Genomic DNA, 17,297 nt, shown 5'->3' with positions numbered 1-17,297 from the left:
AGCATTAGGTTCCCAAAGTGGCATTTTGCATGCTAAAGTTGGATCATTGAGTTATAGTTGACAATGCATTCTGCAGCTATTGAGGTATAGCCTACCTGCCACTTATGAAACATAGTACAAATAAATTAGGTGTTTATTTCAAAAAGACACTTGAACGTAGAACATATATGTACAAATATTTAGAAATGTATTAAAATATATTTTTCCTGAGCTGTCAATCACAATTTCAAATGTCCCCGAGCCCTCACCCCAGGCTGGCCTCCAACTGACAGAGCAGCCATTACAACTTTTTATTTTCTTCTTCTTCAGAAGAAGAGAGCAGTTGTCACGGCCACAGAGCTTTCCAGTGGACATTGGCATTTTATTTTATTTATACATTCATAACATTGAATTAAATATGTTTTTAGCCTGGTGGGTGATACTTTCTTCAACTGCAAGCAAAGGTTTTCATCGAGCTTGCTAAGACAGCTAGCTAACGTTAGCTCCTTTAGCTTGCCAACAACATGCAGTGTGACTGACCAAGGTAAGAATTGTTATGAAAAATTAAGTTCAGTAGAGTTAATGTCATGTTTGTATTAGATATAATTTAATTGCCAAAGCTTTTGTTAAATGTTCTTGGCTATCCAAGGGCTATTCAAGTTATGTGTTGCTTGTTGGCTAGCTAATTTAGCTAGCTTTAGTGAGGGTTGGGTGTCTGATAGAAATAGATTATTTCTAGCAAAAAATTATATATTTCCCTGCTGCAGTGGATCCTTCTGGTCTTGAGTCTTAGCTGCCTATGGACAGACCCCAGCCAATGGAAGTAGTCTTTTGTATCATTTAGCTAGCTAGTTCCCAATTGAATTAAAACGTCTTCATTAACATTTACCCCTTATTTATTAATCATCTTGTGTGGAATTGTTTCACTAACTCTCTGTCTCTGCATTATCCACATGATAACGGTCATCTTGTGAGCTGGAGGTGAAGGAATCTGCATTGTAAGTATACATTTGATGTTCAAAAGACATAATTTTCAAATACAGATGTTAAGGTCACAGATGTAATTTGTACATTATATTTTGTGTTTCAGATGCGACCTTCCAGTGACACACATGCCACAATTCAACAATGGACCAAGTTATTTGAGAACATAAAGATGATTGATAACACTCTTAGTTGTCATTCATTCAAACTTGTCAAAGTATACCACAACATGCTATTGGGATTTAGTGCTGAACTTTGTAGTTGTATGCATTGAATTTTAATGTAGCCTAGCTACAGTATCCAAAGTAAAAAGCAACATTTTCCATTCATTAAAATACATGGTAACATATATTTATCAAGTATAGTTTGGAATATGTTTTACTAGCTACCACAGCATATTGTCAAAATGTATTTCCACACCATATATTTAAATATATAAACATACAGTATATGTAGAAATATATGAAAATGGCCAATTTTGTAATACAGTGCATTCGGGAGGTATTCAGACCCATTGACTTTCCACAATTTGTTACGTTACAGCCTTATTCTAAAATGGATTAAATAGTTTTTGTTGCCTCATCAAACTACACACAATACACCATAATGACAAAGCAAAAACAGTTTTTTGAATTTTTCCAAATGTATAAAAAAACAACAACAACGAAATATCACATTTACGTAAGTATTCAGACCCTTTACTCAGTACTTTGTTGAAGCACCTTTGGCAGCGATTACAGCCTCGCGTCTTCTTGGGTATGACGCTACAAGCTTGGCACACCTGTATTTGGGGAGTTTCTCCCATTCTTCTCTGCAGATACTCTCAAGCCCTGTCAGGTTGGATGGGGAGTGTTGCTGCACAGCTATTTTCAGGTCCTTCCAGAGATGTTCGATCGGGTTCAAGTCCGGGCTCTGGCTGGGCCACTCAAGGACATTCAGAGACTTGTCCCAAAGCCATTCCTGCATTGTCTTGGCTGTGTGCTTAGGGTCGTTGTCCTGTTGGAAGGTGAATCTTTGCCCCAGTCTGAGGTCCTGAACACTCTGGAGCAGGTTTTCATCAAGGATCTCTCTGTACTTTGCTCCATTCATCTTTGCCTCGATCCTGACTAGTCTCCCAGTCCCTGCCGCTGAAAAACATCCCCACAGCTTGATGCTGCCACCACCATGCTTCACCGTAGAGATGGTGCCAGGTTTCCTCCAGATGTGACGCTTGGCATTCAGGCCAAAGAGCTCAATCTTGGTTTTATCAGACCAGAGAATCTTTAGAGCCTTTAGGTGCCTTTTGGCAAACTCTAAGTGGGCTGTCATGTGCCTTTTACTGAGGCCACTCTACCATAAAGGCCTGATTGGTGGAGTGCTGCAGATATGGTTGTCCTTCTGGAAGGTTCTCCCATCTCCACAGAAGAACTCTAGAGCTCTGGCAGAGTGACCATCGGGTTCTTGGTCACCTCCCTGACCAAGGCCCTTCTCCCCGATTGATCAGTTAAGCCAGGTGGCCAGCTCTAGGAAGATTCTTGGTGGTTCCAAGCTTCACCATTTAAGAATGATGGAGGCGGCTGTGTTCTTGGGGATCTTCGATGCTGCAGAAATGTTTTGGTTCCCTTCCCCAGATCTGTGTCTTGACACAATCCTATCTCAGAGTTCTACGGACAATTCCTTCAACTTCGTGGCTTGGTTTTTGCTGTGACATGCACTGTCAACTCTGGGACCTTATATAGACAGGTGTGTGCCTGTCCAAAATCATGTCCAATCAATTGAATGTTCCACAGGTGGACTCCAATCAAGTTGTAGAAACATCTCAAGGATGATCAATGGAAACAGGGTGCACCTGAGCTCAATTTCGAGTCTCATAGCAAAGCATCTGAATACTTATAAGGTATTTCTGTTTTTATTTGTAATAAATTTGAAAGCTTTTCTGAAACCTTTTTTTGCTTTGTCATTATGGGGTATTGTGTGTAGATTGATGAGGATTTTTTTATTTAATCAATTTTAAAATAAGGTTTTAACATAACAAAATGTGGAAAAAGTCAAGGGGTCTGAATTATTTTCGAAGGCACTGTACGCCCATATATTTTTGTACATATAGCCTATTTAAATATATATATATAAGGCTTAAATACATGTAAATACATGTTAAAATATTTATGTCAATATATTGTTTTTCTATATGGGCTACATAGATGAAGAGTAGAGTAACCTAAATCCAAATTGTCAGTGACAAAAAAGTCTCTAGTAGACCTACAGAGAATGTGACTATGAGGCAGTAAGCCATTATTTTAGGAATAAATAATGCCTCTCTCTCTCTACCGCAACTGCTGTCTCGATGTTGCACTCTCTGTGATTATTATTTGACCCTGCTGGACATCTTGAAGAACAATCTGGAATTAATGGCCATGTACTCTTATAATCTCCACTGGCACAGCCAGAAGAAGGCTGGCCACCCCTCAGAGCCTGGTTCCTCTAGGTTCCTGCCTTTCTAGTGAGTTTTTCCTAGCCACCATGCTTCTACATCTGCATTGCTTGCTCTTTGGGGTTTTAGGCTGGGTTTTTGTATAAGCACTTTGTGACATCTGCTGATGTAAAAGGGGCTTTATAAATACATTTCATTGATTGATTGATTGATTGGCTACGTTATTCAAAAAATGCCATTGAACATGTCCATTAATCCATAGGCTAAATTAAGCCATAGGCTTCGTTCAACAACTCTGATCAGATTTGATCAAACAAATGAATTGAGTGATGTTCTCACCTCACCTTTATATCACTATGTGCATATTTGGAGGTGAATCTGTGCGTGCACTGCAGGCCAGTGACATGTAGGCTAGTGTGAACAGACCAGCCCGGCTAGCAGACAACAGAGGGGGGCGGGGGTCTGGGGATATGTTGGGGCATGTTCCAAAAAGTGATCTCTACTTTCTCTGGAGACCGTTAGCAGTGATACTGGCTCTGTTCATCATCTGTGGGTGCTTTCGTTCCATGTGATGCAAAGCCTGTGTGAGCATTGTGAGCTAGATGAAAGAACGAACGCCTCGCACACCAGAGAGAAGTGGCGTTAAAATGGTAAGATGTAGATAGCATTTTGTTTCATTTCAGTGTTGATGTAATTTACAGATTTGCCTACCTGTGAATAAAGCGGGAGCTCTACTCAAATCAAAGTAGTCATGCTTTAACTCACTGGTTGGCAGAACAATAACATACCAATTTATAAAAACGATTTATATAGGCCTCTGATATAGGCTAATAGCGCAGGCATAAAACTATTTATATAGGCCTCTGATATAGGCTAATAGTGCAGGCTTAAAACTATTTATATAGGCCTCTGTAGTTGTAAACTTCTAAAAAGTAAATTTTTTGTGGATAACTTGTAAGTTCACATATTGAACAACAGGCCTTTGCAATGTTTCTGTTATTTTCTTGGCCACAAACTACACTGTCTAATTTCTAACCCACAATATAGCTGAACTCTGTGTGTGGGTAGGTGGGTGTGTGTGTGTGTAAACACATCTTGGGCTCTGAGAAGGAAGAAAGTCAACTTCCATTGACAGTGCCCGGCTTTAAATGAAGTTCAGCTTATAAAGGCTACAGAAAGCCTTCACAATGCCTTTATAAGCACTACATACATGTGTTACAAAGCTTCTATAATGATATGTCATGCTTTATTAAAGGGTTCATAAATGTGGCATAACTGTGTGACATAATCACCAATGTCAAATGTGATGTAACCCACTATGTGGAAACAATGGAGGCAGCTGAGGGGGGGTCGGCATAATAATGTCTGGAACTGAGTAAATGGAATGGCAACAAACATGGAAACCATGTGTTTGATGTATTTGAGAACATTCCACGGATTCTGCTCCAGCCCTTTCTCCCCAATTAAGGTGCTACCAATTGCCTGTGGTGGAATATGATATAAACATGTGCTTTATAAAGGGTGACATGTTGTGGAATATGATATAAACATGTGCTTTATAAAGGGTGACATGTTGTGGAATATGATATAAACATGTGCTTTATAAAGGGTGACATGTTGTGCTGAAGGATGACATAAGCTCTAAAGTGATGTCATGTTAGTCACATGACACCTAATCTCGTTTCCAGACACTTCTGCCTAAATGCGTGGAAGGTCTGGTGGACCAACACATCAAACTAGGCCATCATTAGTTAGGGTCAGGTTTAAAATCCCATTTTAACAAGATACAATGTGGAAATGGGCATGGTTTAGCCATAATATTGACTTTTTGACTGTTAAGTGGTTACCATGACAAATACTTTACTTAGTAAGGTCACTCCTATAGAATTCTATGGTCACTCCCACTAAGGTCAACTTTGAATGTTTGGTATCCCAGGCTTATATGTGCTGTGTGTACTTCCGGGTCACGGAATTTCGGAAAATGTCAAAATACAAGTCCCCAAGTAATAGTAGAAAAGTGTCAATAACCATTCATTATATATAACAAAATAATTGTCTAAACATGAACAATGATTCATATTTTTTCATATTTAAGTGACATTTGCTTTCAATAGGCTTTTTAAACATGTTCCATGGTCAAATTCCCCCCCCAATGTGAATCACTTGCTCTAAGCCAATACATAGTGGTTTAGAGCAAGATCTCTTCTGAGTGGTGCAGTAAATGTATTGACGGGAGTACTCAGTAGGATCTGTACAATGTATATATGGTGTCATTTCATGGGGCTCTGAATAATACAGTGTTGCTGGCCTTTCACTCCACCCATTCCATTGGTGGCCGATTCACATCACTTGTGATTACTGCACTACAGATAACCTGCTAACTAAACAACAGTGCAGGGCATAGCCACTGAAGGACAACTACACAAAAAAATATACGTTTCTTAGATTTTCCACATCCCCTGATGTGGTTTAAGCATTGTTGTGAACACAGAAAATCTCATTTTAATTTGATTGCTTTTCTAATAAAAAGTGTGAAAAAACTGGGATAAACCAGAAAAAATTGGGAAACCTGCAAAAACAAAACCAAGAAAATGGAATTTGGGAAAATAACAGAAGTAGGCAAAAAATAGAAACTGATTTTAAAAGGCAGTACCAACGTTGTTTTGCTGTACATGACTGCACTTTAGAGTGTGTGTCATCCTCCAGCACAGCACTTTAGAGTGTGTGTCATCCTCCAGCACAGCACTTTAGAGTGTGTGTCATCCTCCAGCACAGCACTTTAGAGTGTGTGTCATCCTCCAGCACAGCATTTTGGGGGAAGTTGAGGTCAGATCCAAAAATGCATTTTTACGTATGGGTGTTTAAATGCTCTACCAAGATGCATGACAGGGTTATAAATGCTTTGTGAAGACTCAATTTAATATGATTTATACAGCCTTTATTAAGCAGTGCTTGTGCCACCCTTTACAAAGCACAGGTTTATGTCATATTTGACATTGTGGGTTATGTCACATTTGACATTGTGGGTTATGTCACATTTGACATTGGTGATTATGTCACACAGATATGCCACATTTATGAACCCTTTATAAAGCATGACATATGGTTATAGATTATTTGTAACACATTTATGTAGTGTTTACTAAGGCTTTATGAAGTCTTTATAACCTGCACGTCATTTAATGCGGGACCGTAGGCCTACATTATGACATTAGAATTAGGTGGAAAATGACTTCAGGCATACATACCTGTTGCACGTTACTAACAGTTCTACACAATGGTTTGACGGCTGTGGTAGGCTATCACCATCTTGGGTTGCGGCGCCCCCATGTGATGGCTTCAGAAAGAAACCCTTTTCTGATCTTGGCCTCCACTGTCACAGTAATACAACGGACTGTAGCTCTCAAAGACCACTAGAGGACAGACTTGGTTCATGTGGAATAATATCTATTAGTTAAACCTGTTGACTAATGCCCCTTGTAGTGTGCCTCATTTCACACTCAGACCATACAGTTTTAAGAAGAGAATGATTTCAAACAGCTGTTGAAATAGTTTATTCTGTAATGTATATTTTTGCACAATATGAAAGCAACATAATTAAAGGCCTATCTAAGTTGATCATCAAAGTAACATAGTTTCAGGAAGGTCCTTGGATGGAAATGACACTGCAAACTAATCTGCTTCATATATAATGTAGTATCTGAATGCAGTAGAGTTGGCCAGTAGCAGCCTAAAGTTGATCCAGATGAATTACATTCTTGTATTTTATTGGTTCAGTTTATCAGCTGATCCTACTGAAGGGTCGTACATAATCACAGAAACATACCAGAGTTACATCAATTTTTGATACCTTATCCAAACCATAACCTCTCTTCACACCAACTTCCTTAACTCTCTCCAGCCTCCTGCCTTCCTCCTCTCTCCCCCTCCACTCTTTCCCGCCCCCTGCCTTCCTCCTCTCTCCCCCTCCACTCTCCAGCTCCCTGCAATCCTCCTCCCTTCCCCTCCACTCTCTCCAGCCCCCTGCCTTCCTCCTCTCTCCCCCTCCACTCTCTCCAGCCCCCTGCCTTCCCTCCTCTCTTCCCCTCCACTCTCTCCAGCCCCCTGCCTTCCCTCCCCTCTCCCCCTCCACTCTCTCCAGCCCCCTGCCTTCCTCCTCTCTCCCCCTCCACTCTTTCCCGCCCCCTGCCTTCCTCCTCTCTCCCCCTCCACTCTCCAGCTCCCTGCAATCCTCCTCTCTTCCCCTCCACTCTCTCCAGCCCCCTGCCTTCCTCCTCTCTCCCCCTCCACTCTCTCCAGCCACCTGCCTTCCCTCCTCTCTTCCCCTCCACTCTCTCCAGCCCCCTGCCTTCCCTCCTCTCTCCCCCTCCACTCTCTCCAGCCCCCTGCCTTCCTCCTCTCTCCCCCTCCACTCTCTCCAGCCACCTGCCTTCCCTCCTCTCTCCCCCTCCACTCTCCAGCCCCCTGCCTTCCTCCTCTCTCCCCCTCCACTCTTTCCCGCCCCCTGCCTTCCTCCTCTCTTCCCCTCCACTCTCTCCAGCTCCCTGCAATCCTCCTCTCTTCCCCTCCACTCTCTCCAGCCACCTGCCTTCCCTCCTCTCTCCCCCTCCACTCTCTCCAGCCCCCTGCCTTCCTCCTCTCTCCCCCTCTACTCTCTCCAGCCACCTGCCTTCCCTCCTCTCTCCCCCTCCACTCTCCAGCCCCCTGCCTTCCTCCCCTCTTCCCCTCCACTCTCTCCAGCCCCCTGCCCTTTTGCTCTCTCCCACTCCACTCTCTCTCTCCCCCTTCCCTTTTCCACTCTCCTCTCCACTCCCTCCAGCCCCCTGCCCTTTTCCTCTCTCCCCCTCCACTCTCTCCAGCCCCCTGCCCCTTTCCTCTCTTCCCCTCCACTCTCTCCAGCCCCCTGCCATTTTCCTCTCTTCCCCTCCACTCTCTCCAGCCCGCTGCCCTTTTGCTCTCTCCCCCTCCACTCTCTCTCTCCCCCTTCCCTTTTCCACTCTCCCTTCCACTCTCTCCAGCCCCCTGCCCTTTTCCTCTCTCCTCCTCCACTCTCCCCAGCCCCCTGCCACTTTCCTCTCTTCCCCTCCACTCTCTCCAGCCCCCTGCCCTTTTCCTCTCTTTCCCTCCACTCTCTCCAGCCCCCTGCCCTTTTCCTCTCTCCCCCTCCACTCTCTCTCCCCCTTCCCCTTTCCTCTCTTCCCCTCCACTCTCTCCAGCCCCCTGCCCTTTTCCTCTCTTCCCCTCCACTCTCTCCAGCCCCCTGCCCTTTTCCTCTCTCCCCCTCCACTCTCTCTCTCCCCTTCCCTTTTCCTCTCTTCCCCTCCACTCTCTCCAACCCCGTGCCCTTTTCAACTCTCCCCCTCCACTCTCTCCAGCCCTCTGCCCTTTTCCTCTCTTCCCCTCCACTCTCTCTCTCCCCTTCCCTTTTCCTCTCTTCCCCTCCACTCTCTCCAGCCCCGTGCTCTTTTCCACTCTCCCCCTCCACTCTCTCCAGCCCTCTGCCCTTTTCCTCTCTTCCCCTCCACTCTCTCTCCCCCTTCCCTTTTCCACTCTCCTCTCCACTCCCTCCAGCCCCCTTCCATTTTCCTCTCTCCCCCTCCACTCTCTCCAGCCCCCTGCCCCTTTCCTCTCTTCCCCTCCACTCTCTCCAGCCCCCTGCCCTTTTCCTCTCTTTCCCTCCACTCTCTCCAGCCCGCTGCCCTTTTGCTCTCTCCCCCTCCACTCTCTCTCTCCCCCTTCCCTTTTCCACTCTCCCCTCCACTCTCTCCAGCCCCCTGCCCTTTTCCTCTCTCCTCCTCCACTCTCCCCAGCCCCCTGCCACTTTCCTCTCTTCCCCTCCACTCTCTCCAGCCCCCTGCCCTTTTCCTCTTTCCCTCCACTCTCTCCAGCCCCCTGCCCTTTTCCTCTCTCCCCCTCCACTCTCTCTCCCCCTTCCCCTTTCCTCTCTTCCCCTCCACTCTCTCCAGCCCCCTGCCGTTTTCCTCTCTTCCCCTCCACTCTCTCCAGCCCCCTGCCCTTTTCCTCTCTCCCCCTCCACTCTCTCTCTCCCCCTTCCCTTTTCCTCTCTTCCCCTCCACTCTCTCCAACCCCGTGCCCTTTTCCACTCTCCCCCTCCACTCTCTCCAGCCCTCTGCCCTTTTCCTCTCTTCCCCTCCACTCTCTCTCTCCCCTTCCCTTTTCCTCTCTTCCCCTCCACTCTCTCCAGCCCCGTGCCCTTTTCCACTCTCCCCCTCCACTCTCTCCAGCCCTCTGCCCTTTTCCTCTCTTCCCCTCCACTCTCTCTCCCCCTTCCCTTTTCCACTCACCTCTCCACTCCCTCCAGCCCCCTTCCCTTTTCCTCTCTCCCCCTCCACTCTCTCCAGCCCCCTGCCCCTTTCCTCTCTTCCCCTCCACTCTCTCCAGCCCCCTGCCCTTTTCCTCTCTTTCCCTCCACTCTCTCCAGCCCGCTGCCCTTTTGCTCTCTCCCCCTCCACTCTCTCTCTCCCCCTTCCCTTTTCCCCTCTCCCCTCCACTCTCTCCAGCCCCCTGCCCTTTTCCTCTCTCCTCCTCCACTCTCTCCAGCCCCCTGCCCTTTTCCTCTCTTCCCCTCCACTCTCTCCAGCCCCCTGCCCTTTTCCTCTCTTTCCCTCCACTCTCTCCAGCCCCCTGCCCTTTTCCTCTCTCCCCCTCCACTCTCTCTCCCCCTTCCCCTTTCCTCTCTTCCCCTCCACTCTCTCCAGCCCCCTGCCGTTTTCCTCTCTTCCCCTCCACTCTCTCCAGCCCCCTGCCCTTTTCCTCTCTCCCCCTCCACTCTCTCTCTCCCCTTCCCCTTTCCTCTCTTCCCCTCCACTCTCTCTCTCCCCTTCCCTTTTCCTCTCTTCCCCTCCACTCTCTCCAGCCCTCTGCCCTTTTCCTCTCTTCCCCTCCACTCTCTCTCTCCCCTTCCCTTTTCCTCTCTTCCCCTCCACTCTCTCCAGCCCCGTGCCCTTTTCCACTCTCCCCCTCCACTCTCTCCAGCCCTCTGCCCTTTTCCTCTCTTCCCCTCCACTCTCTCTCTCCCCTTCCCTTTTCCTCTCTTCCCCTCCACTCTCTCCAGCCCTCTGCCCTTTTCCACTCTCCCCCTCCACTCTCCCCCTTCCCTTTTCCACTCTCCCCCTCCACTCTCTCCAGCCCCCTGCCCTTTTCCACTCTCCCCCTCCACTCTCTCCAGCCCCCTGCCCTTTTCCTCTCTCCCCCCCCCCTCTCTCTCCCCCTTCCCCTTTCCTCTCTTCCCCTCCACTCTCTCCAGCCCCCTGCCCTTTTCCTCTCTTTCCCTCCACTCTCTCCAGCCCCCTGCCCTTTTCCTCTCTCCCCCTCCACTCTCTCTCCCCCTTCCCCTTTCCTCTCTTCCCCTCCACTCTCTCCAGCCCCCTGCCCTTTTCCACTCTCCCCCTCCACTCTCTCCAGCCCCCTGCCGTTTCTTCTCTTCCCCTCCACTCTCTCCAGCCCGCTGCCCTTTTCCACTCTTCCCCTTCACTCTCTCCAGCCCCCTGCCCTTTTCCACTCTCCCCCTTCACTCTCTCCAGCCCCCTGCCCTTTTCCAATCTTCCCCTTCACTCTCTCCAGCCCCCTGCCCTTTTCCTCTGCACAATCTGTCAGAAACTGTCTCAGGGAAGCTCATCTGATGAATCCCGGTTTCAACTGTACCGGGCAGATGGCATCGTGTGGGCTAGCGGTTTGCTGATGTTGTTGTTGTGAACAGAGTGCCCCATAGTGGCGGTGGGTTTATGGTATGGGCAGGCATAAGCTATGGACAACAAACACAATTGCATTTTATCAATAGCAATTTGAATACACAGAGATACTGTAACGAGGTCCTGAGGCCCACTGACGTGCCATTCATCCGCCCCCATCACCTCATGTTTCAGCATGATAATGCACGGCCCCATGTCGCAAGGATCTGTACACAATTCCTGGAAGCTGAAAATGTCCCAGTTCTTCCATGGCCTGCATACTCACCAGACATGTCACCCATTGAGCATGTTTTAAAACATACCATTTTTATTTTTATCACTTACGTTGTTTGACTCATGGAAACTGCATTCAAAACTGTGTGTTTGTGTGTGTAAACAAATCTTGGGTTCTGAGAAGTAATAGGGTCAACTTCCATTGAGCCCTGGTGTGAGTTTGTGTGTTTGTGTGTGTGACACTGTGGGAGAAAAACACAGAAACAAACATGGCCATATACACTGAGTATACCAAACATTAGGAACACCTTCCTAATGTGGAGTTGCACCCCCCTCCCTCTTTCCCCCTCAGAACAGCCTTAATTTGTCGGGGAATGGACTCTACAAGGTATCGTAAGCGTTCCACAGGGATGCTGGCCCATGTCGACTCCAATGCTTCCCACAGTTGTGTCAAGTTGGCTGGATGTCCTTTGGGTGGTGAACCATTCTTGATACAAACGGGAAACTGTTGAGCATGAAAAACCCAGCAGCATTGCAGTTCTTGACCCAAACCGGTGTGCCTGGCTCCTACTACCATACCCCGTTCAAAGGTGCTTACATCTGTTGTCTCGCCCATTCACCCTTTCAATGGCACACATATACAATCCATGTCTGAATTGTATGAAGGCATTAAAAATCATTTTTTAACCTCTCTTCTACACTGATTGAAGTGGATTTAACAAGTGACATTAATAAGGGATCATAGCTTTCACCTGGATTCAGCTGGTCAGTCTGTCATGGAAAGAGTATGTTTAGTATACTCAGTGTATTGTCACCTGGTTTGTGTGACTCATGGAAACAACATAATATCTTCTGAGAAGTAAGAGGATAAAGTGCCACAGTTAGTTATAAAAACCTCTGTTATAACTGTGGGCGTATCCTCTCAGCAGCATGACACATCTAAAACAGTTTCACAACCGCCCTTTGTCCCAGTTCCCTTGGAGTTCTCCTTAATAACGTTGTTATCGCTTTGATTGCTTATGTCCTTATGGCTGTGTGCTGTTCCTTACCGTAGCCGGTACCTGGAACCTGTGGCCTTAGACCTGTACTATGTAGACCACAAGCCCTTCTGCCTGGCTGTATAGCTGGTCTCTACCCAACAGTCCAATGTCCACTTAGATAATAAGTCTGAAGAGCTGACGCAGAGAGAGGCAGGGTTACAGCAGGCTGCTATCTGATTACTATCAACACACAGGTCACAAACACAGGTAGAGAGAGAGAGAGAGAGAGAGAGAGAGAGAGAGAGAGAGAGAGAGAGAGAGAGAGAGAGGGCGGCAGAGGCAGAAACAGACAGGTAGAGAGACGCTGAACGCAGTGAGAACAACAACTAACTAACTAACAACTGTGGAAGTGAACAGAACAGCAGACAAACAGAAGACTGAAGAAGTCCTAACAAAGAGAGACTGGTCCTAGTGTTAGTGGTAGTGTTAGTGGTAGAGTTAGTGTTAGTGGTAGTGGTAGTGGTAGTGGTAGTGTTAGTGGTAGTGTTAGTGTTTGTGGTAGTGTTAGTGGTAGTGTTAGTGTTTGTGTTAGTGAGCGACCGTGGATAAACAGACAGAGATGTTTGTCCTGTTCTTTGTCTGTCTGTCCGGGCTGGTCCAGTCTACGACAGCGATGATATTCTGGACGGCGTACGTGGGGGTGCATTTCTACGACAGCAACACTAACCAGACAGAGACCAGGTTCTGTGAGTGTGGGGTGTACGGGCGTTCCTCCCGTCTGGAGAGCGCTGCCGGGATGGTGGTCCTCCCTGCCTCAGACCCCCAGGGCTGCAGCCTGGGTCCCTACCCCTCCAACGACAACACCACCACCCAGGGGTCCTGGATCGCTCTGGTCAAGAGGGGAAACTGTACCTTCAGTGAGAAGATCAAGGCAGCGTGGGCCAGGGGGGCGGCGGCCGTAGTGGTCTATAACCTGGATGGAACCGGTAACAGCTCAGATTACATGACGCACAGCGACACCACTGGCACCGTGGCCATCATGATCGGTAACCTCCAGGGGGTAGAGATCGCTAACATAGTGCGGAGTGGTGTGGCCGTCTCCATGGTGATCGAGGTGGGCAAAGCCCATGGGCCCTGGATGGACACCTATTGGCTCTACTTCCTGTCTATCGCCTTCTTCATTGTGACGGGCGCCTCCATTGTCTACTTCGGATTCGTCTCCGCCCACCGGCTGCATAGTCTCAGGTTGATCCATCTCACCGATAGGCGGCTGAGGAATGAGGCCAAGAAAGCGATTGGTCGGCTGGAGGTGCGTAAACTGAAGCGCGGGGACGAGGAGACGAAGCCGGACAGCCACACCTGTGCCGTGTGTATCGAGTCATACCGCCCAGGAGATGTAGTGACCGTCCTGACCTGTGGCCATCTGTTCCACAAGGCCTGTATCGAGCCCTGGCTGCTGGACAAGAGGACCTGCCCCATGTGTAAGGCTGACATCCTGAAGGCCTTAGGAGTGGAGGGGCCCGGGGAGGAGGAGAGCAGCAGTTCCTCTGTCCCACCACCAGATGTCCCTATCGTCACAGTGTCTGGAGGATCAGGTAGAGAGCTGCTGAATGAGGTCCCTCTCAATGACAAACACCTTCCGACCCCCACCCTGACTCCTCAACCCCCCACCGAGGCCTGGCAACCACATCACTATGACAATATAGCCTTCGAGGGAGAGACACACCCTCAGGGGAACGTGGCCACCAGAGGATAAACGACAACAACAACACTGGATAATGGTCATTTCTACCTGGAGCACGAACAACAACCCATAAACCGCTTCACACAGCTACAGCAGTGGCTTGTGATATACTGTACTATCACTGTTAGCTAAACCATATCTACTGTACTGCTAGGAAAACATCTCCCTGGATTCAAACACGGTTTACTGATGATCAAAAACTATCATGGCAGTAGATTCTACCTCTGCTTATCTGCATAGAGAGCTGTAGCCTAAACCCTGGTCCAGGAAGCTGCAGGTGTGCAGGCTTCTCTTTTAACTTCTCTTTGAGATCAAAGTTACTTCTTTATAATTTGTTAAATGAACAAACAATCACTTGTATGATGATGAGAAAGGCTGAATATATTTTTCTATTAAATTGATATCTCTGCTGTATTTTTAAAAGTAGATATTCTGAGAGTAAAATAAAAATCAGTATTTAAGAATGAATCGAACTACAGTATACTGTAATGGTTCACATATTAAATTAAATGAGTAACCAACAAAACAGAATATGTACTAACTTACGTACTAACCTGGTTTAGTATAGCTATAGATGTACTGTACATGTGTCTGTGGCAGGGTAGGTGTCAATTCCATTTCAAATCAGTCAATTCAGAAAGTGAATTAAATTCATAAGTTGATCAAATCTTCAATAAAAACAAATGGCACTTTTGAATGAATTTCAATGAATATCCTGAAGTGACAATGGAAGCCATGTTGAGTTTTCTTAACCTGGACTGGTCATGTGGTGAGGAGGGATGCCTGGGCCTAATGATGAGAGCCCTGCCAGTCTGAGACCAGGAGAGGGGAGGGGAGGATGAGAGGAGAGGAGGGGAGGGGAGGATGAGAGGAGAAGAGGGAAGGGTGAGAGGAGTAGAGGAGGAGAGGGGAGGGTGAGAGGAGGAGGAGATAAGAGGGAAGGGTGAAAGGATGAGGAGGAGAGGGGAGGGGAGGATGAGAGGAGAAGAGGGAAGGGTGAGAGGAGGAGAGGAGATGAGGAGAAGGAAGGGTGAGAGGAGGAGGAGAGAAGAGGGAAGGGTGAAAGGAGGAGAGGAGAAGAGGGAAGAGTGAGAGGGTGAGAGGAGGAGAGGGGAGCAGAGGATAAGAGAGGATGAGAAAGTCTATAATTACCTCCTAGCAGCAGGACTCCACTCACCTCACACCTACTGATCAGCCATAATCACCTCCCTCCCACTCAGGGGCCTGTAGTGTGTGTGTGTGTGTGTGTGTGTGTGTGTGTGTGTGTGTGTGTGTGTAGAAGCTCCCCAGGATGTGCCTAATAGAAACCCAGCTGAATGACTGCTGCCCTCTTCTGCCTAGGGTTGAATGGTGGGAACCCGGTTACTGAGAATTACAGCGATTTACCGGCCAAACCACTCCCTTTTCCTGGAATAAATAACAGAGAGAAACCAGTAAATGATAATAAATTATTTATATGAACAGCAAGGAGTGAAATGGAAATGTTAAATTATATGTGATGTCTAAATCTGTCTTCTCTATGGCCTCTGCATAATGAATCATCAACACTCAGGGTGGGGACAGACAGCCCATCTCAGGGTGGGGACAGACAGCCCATCTCAGGGTGGGGACAGAGAGCCCATCTCAAGGTGGGGACAGACAACCCATCTCAGGGTGGGGACAGAGGGCCCATCTCAGGGTGGGGACAGAGAGCCCATCTCAGTATGGAGCAGAGTTCATAATGGCATGGTATTCCTACATTTTCTGCAGCATAGTCTATGATACAGTAATATAAATATAAAGAATGAATGCCCCTCTAATTTACCCATCTCCATCTGGCTCCATCTGGGTCATCTTATTTTTTAAATTGTAAATATGCTTTTTTTTTTATCGCAGCTACAGATTTTTAAAACAGCCTATCACTCGAATATCACGCGGGAGCTCTCTCGCAGTCTTTCTCTCTCTCCATCAACTCCATTCAAATTGCATCCAAAATAGATCATCCTGTTCTAGATTGATATATAGCCCTGTATATAGATGTCATAGCCTACCTCTTTCAGGTAATACATTCAATGCGGTATTAGTCTTATATTTAGCTAATTAATGATGGGTTATGCATAATAAGCTTGTAATTTATAGCCTCTTGTCTCTTGCTCAATACTCACACACCTGTGCTCCGCTGGACTCTCCTTAAATAACGCTCCTCAGCTCTTGGAGTCCCATGCAGGAAAAGCTACACTAGAACAGTTCGCTGGACATTATTATATTTTAGCATTTCTTATACCAATAGACTGTTAGAAGAGGGACGCTAACTCTTGTTTGCTGAATGTTAAATACAGCAGCCAATAGAACTGTAACGATTGTCTATTTCGTCCTCCTCATCGGACGAGGAGAGGCGAGAAGGATCGGACCAATATGCAGAATGGTTCGTGCTCATGATGATTTATTAAAACCGAAACTGAACACTGAAATACAAAACAATAAACGAAGTGCAGAAAACCGAAACAGTACCGTGTGGTGAAAACACTAACACGGTAGACAAACACCCACAAAACACACGTGAAACCCAGGCTGCCTAAGTATGATTCTCAATCAGGGACAACGATTGACAGCTGCCTCTGATTGAGAATCATACCAGGCCGAACACAAAATCCCAACATAGAAAATCACACATAGACAACCCACCCAACTCACGCCCTGACCAACTAAATAAATACAAAACAAGGGAAAACAGGTCAGGAACGTAAGGTGCGAACTCCGGGCGCACCACCTAAAACTCTAGGGGAGGGTCTGGGTGGGCGTCTGTCCGCGGTGGCGGCTCTGGCGCGGGACGTGGACCCCACTTAAACAATGTTTTTGTCCACCTCCTTAATCGCCCCCGTGGCCTTTTATGAGCGGCGATCCTCGCCGCCGACCTTGGCCTGGGGACCCTAGCCATGGGTCCCAAATGCACGGGGAATTCCGGCAGCGCCGGACAGGCGGGAGACTCCGGCAGCGCTGGAGTGAAGGACGCCTCCGGCAGCTCCAGAGTGAAGAGCGATTTTGGCATCGCCTGGCTGACTGCAGGCTCTGGCGGATCCTGGCTGGCTGGCTCTGGCAGCTCCTGGCTGGCTGGCTCTGGCAGCTCCTGGCTGGCTGACGGCTCTGGCTGGTCATGGCTGGCTGACGGCTCTGGCTGGTCATGGCTGGCTGACGGCTCTGGCTGGTCATGGCTGACTGACGGCTCTGGCTGGTCATGGCTGGCGGACGGCTCTGGCTGCTACTGTCTGGCGGACGGCTCTAGCGGCTCGGGACAG

The 17,297-nt window shown here is 47.6% G+C and overlaps 1 protein-coding gene across 1 annotated transcript; it reads left to right on the top strand.

The window, feature by feature from the left end:
* Positions 1-12,845: 12,845 nt before the first annotated feature.
* Positions 12,846-14,642, top strand: LOC120040019 (E3 ubiquitin-protein ligase RNF128-like). Its single transcript, XM_038985339.1, has one exon. It carries the CDS (start codon positions 12,898-12,900, stop codon positions 14,032-14,034), a length of 1,137 nt encoding a protein of 378 aa, XP_038841267.1. The 5' UTR covers positions 12,846-12,897; the 3' UTR covers positions 14,035-14,642.
* Positions 14,643-17,297: the final 2,655 nt, after the last annotated feature.

The sequence above is a fragment of the Salvelinus namaycush genome, unplaced genomic scaffold (assembly GCF_016432855.1).
Source record: "Salvelinus namaycush isolate Seneca unplaced genomic scaffold, SaNama_1.0 Scaffold320, whole genome shotgun sequence".
NCBI classification, from domain to species: Eukaryota; Metazoa; Chordata; class Actinopteri; order Salmoniformes; family Salmonidae; genus Salvelinus; species Salvelinus namaycush.
The sequence above is the reverse complement of the archived record's forward strand: the minus strand, read 5'-3'. Positions and strand labels throughout refer to the sequence as shown.

What these genes read in the sequence shown, in the direction of transcription:
- LOC120040019 (XM_038985339.1), top strand. Translation starts at nt 12,898, where the DNA reads ATGTTTGTCCTGTTCTTTGTCTGTCTGTCCGGGCTGGTCCAGTCTACG.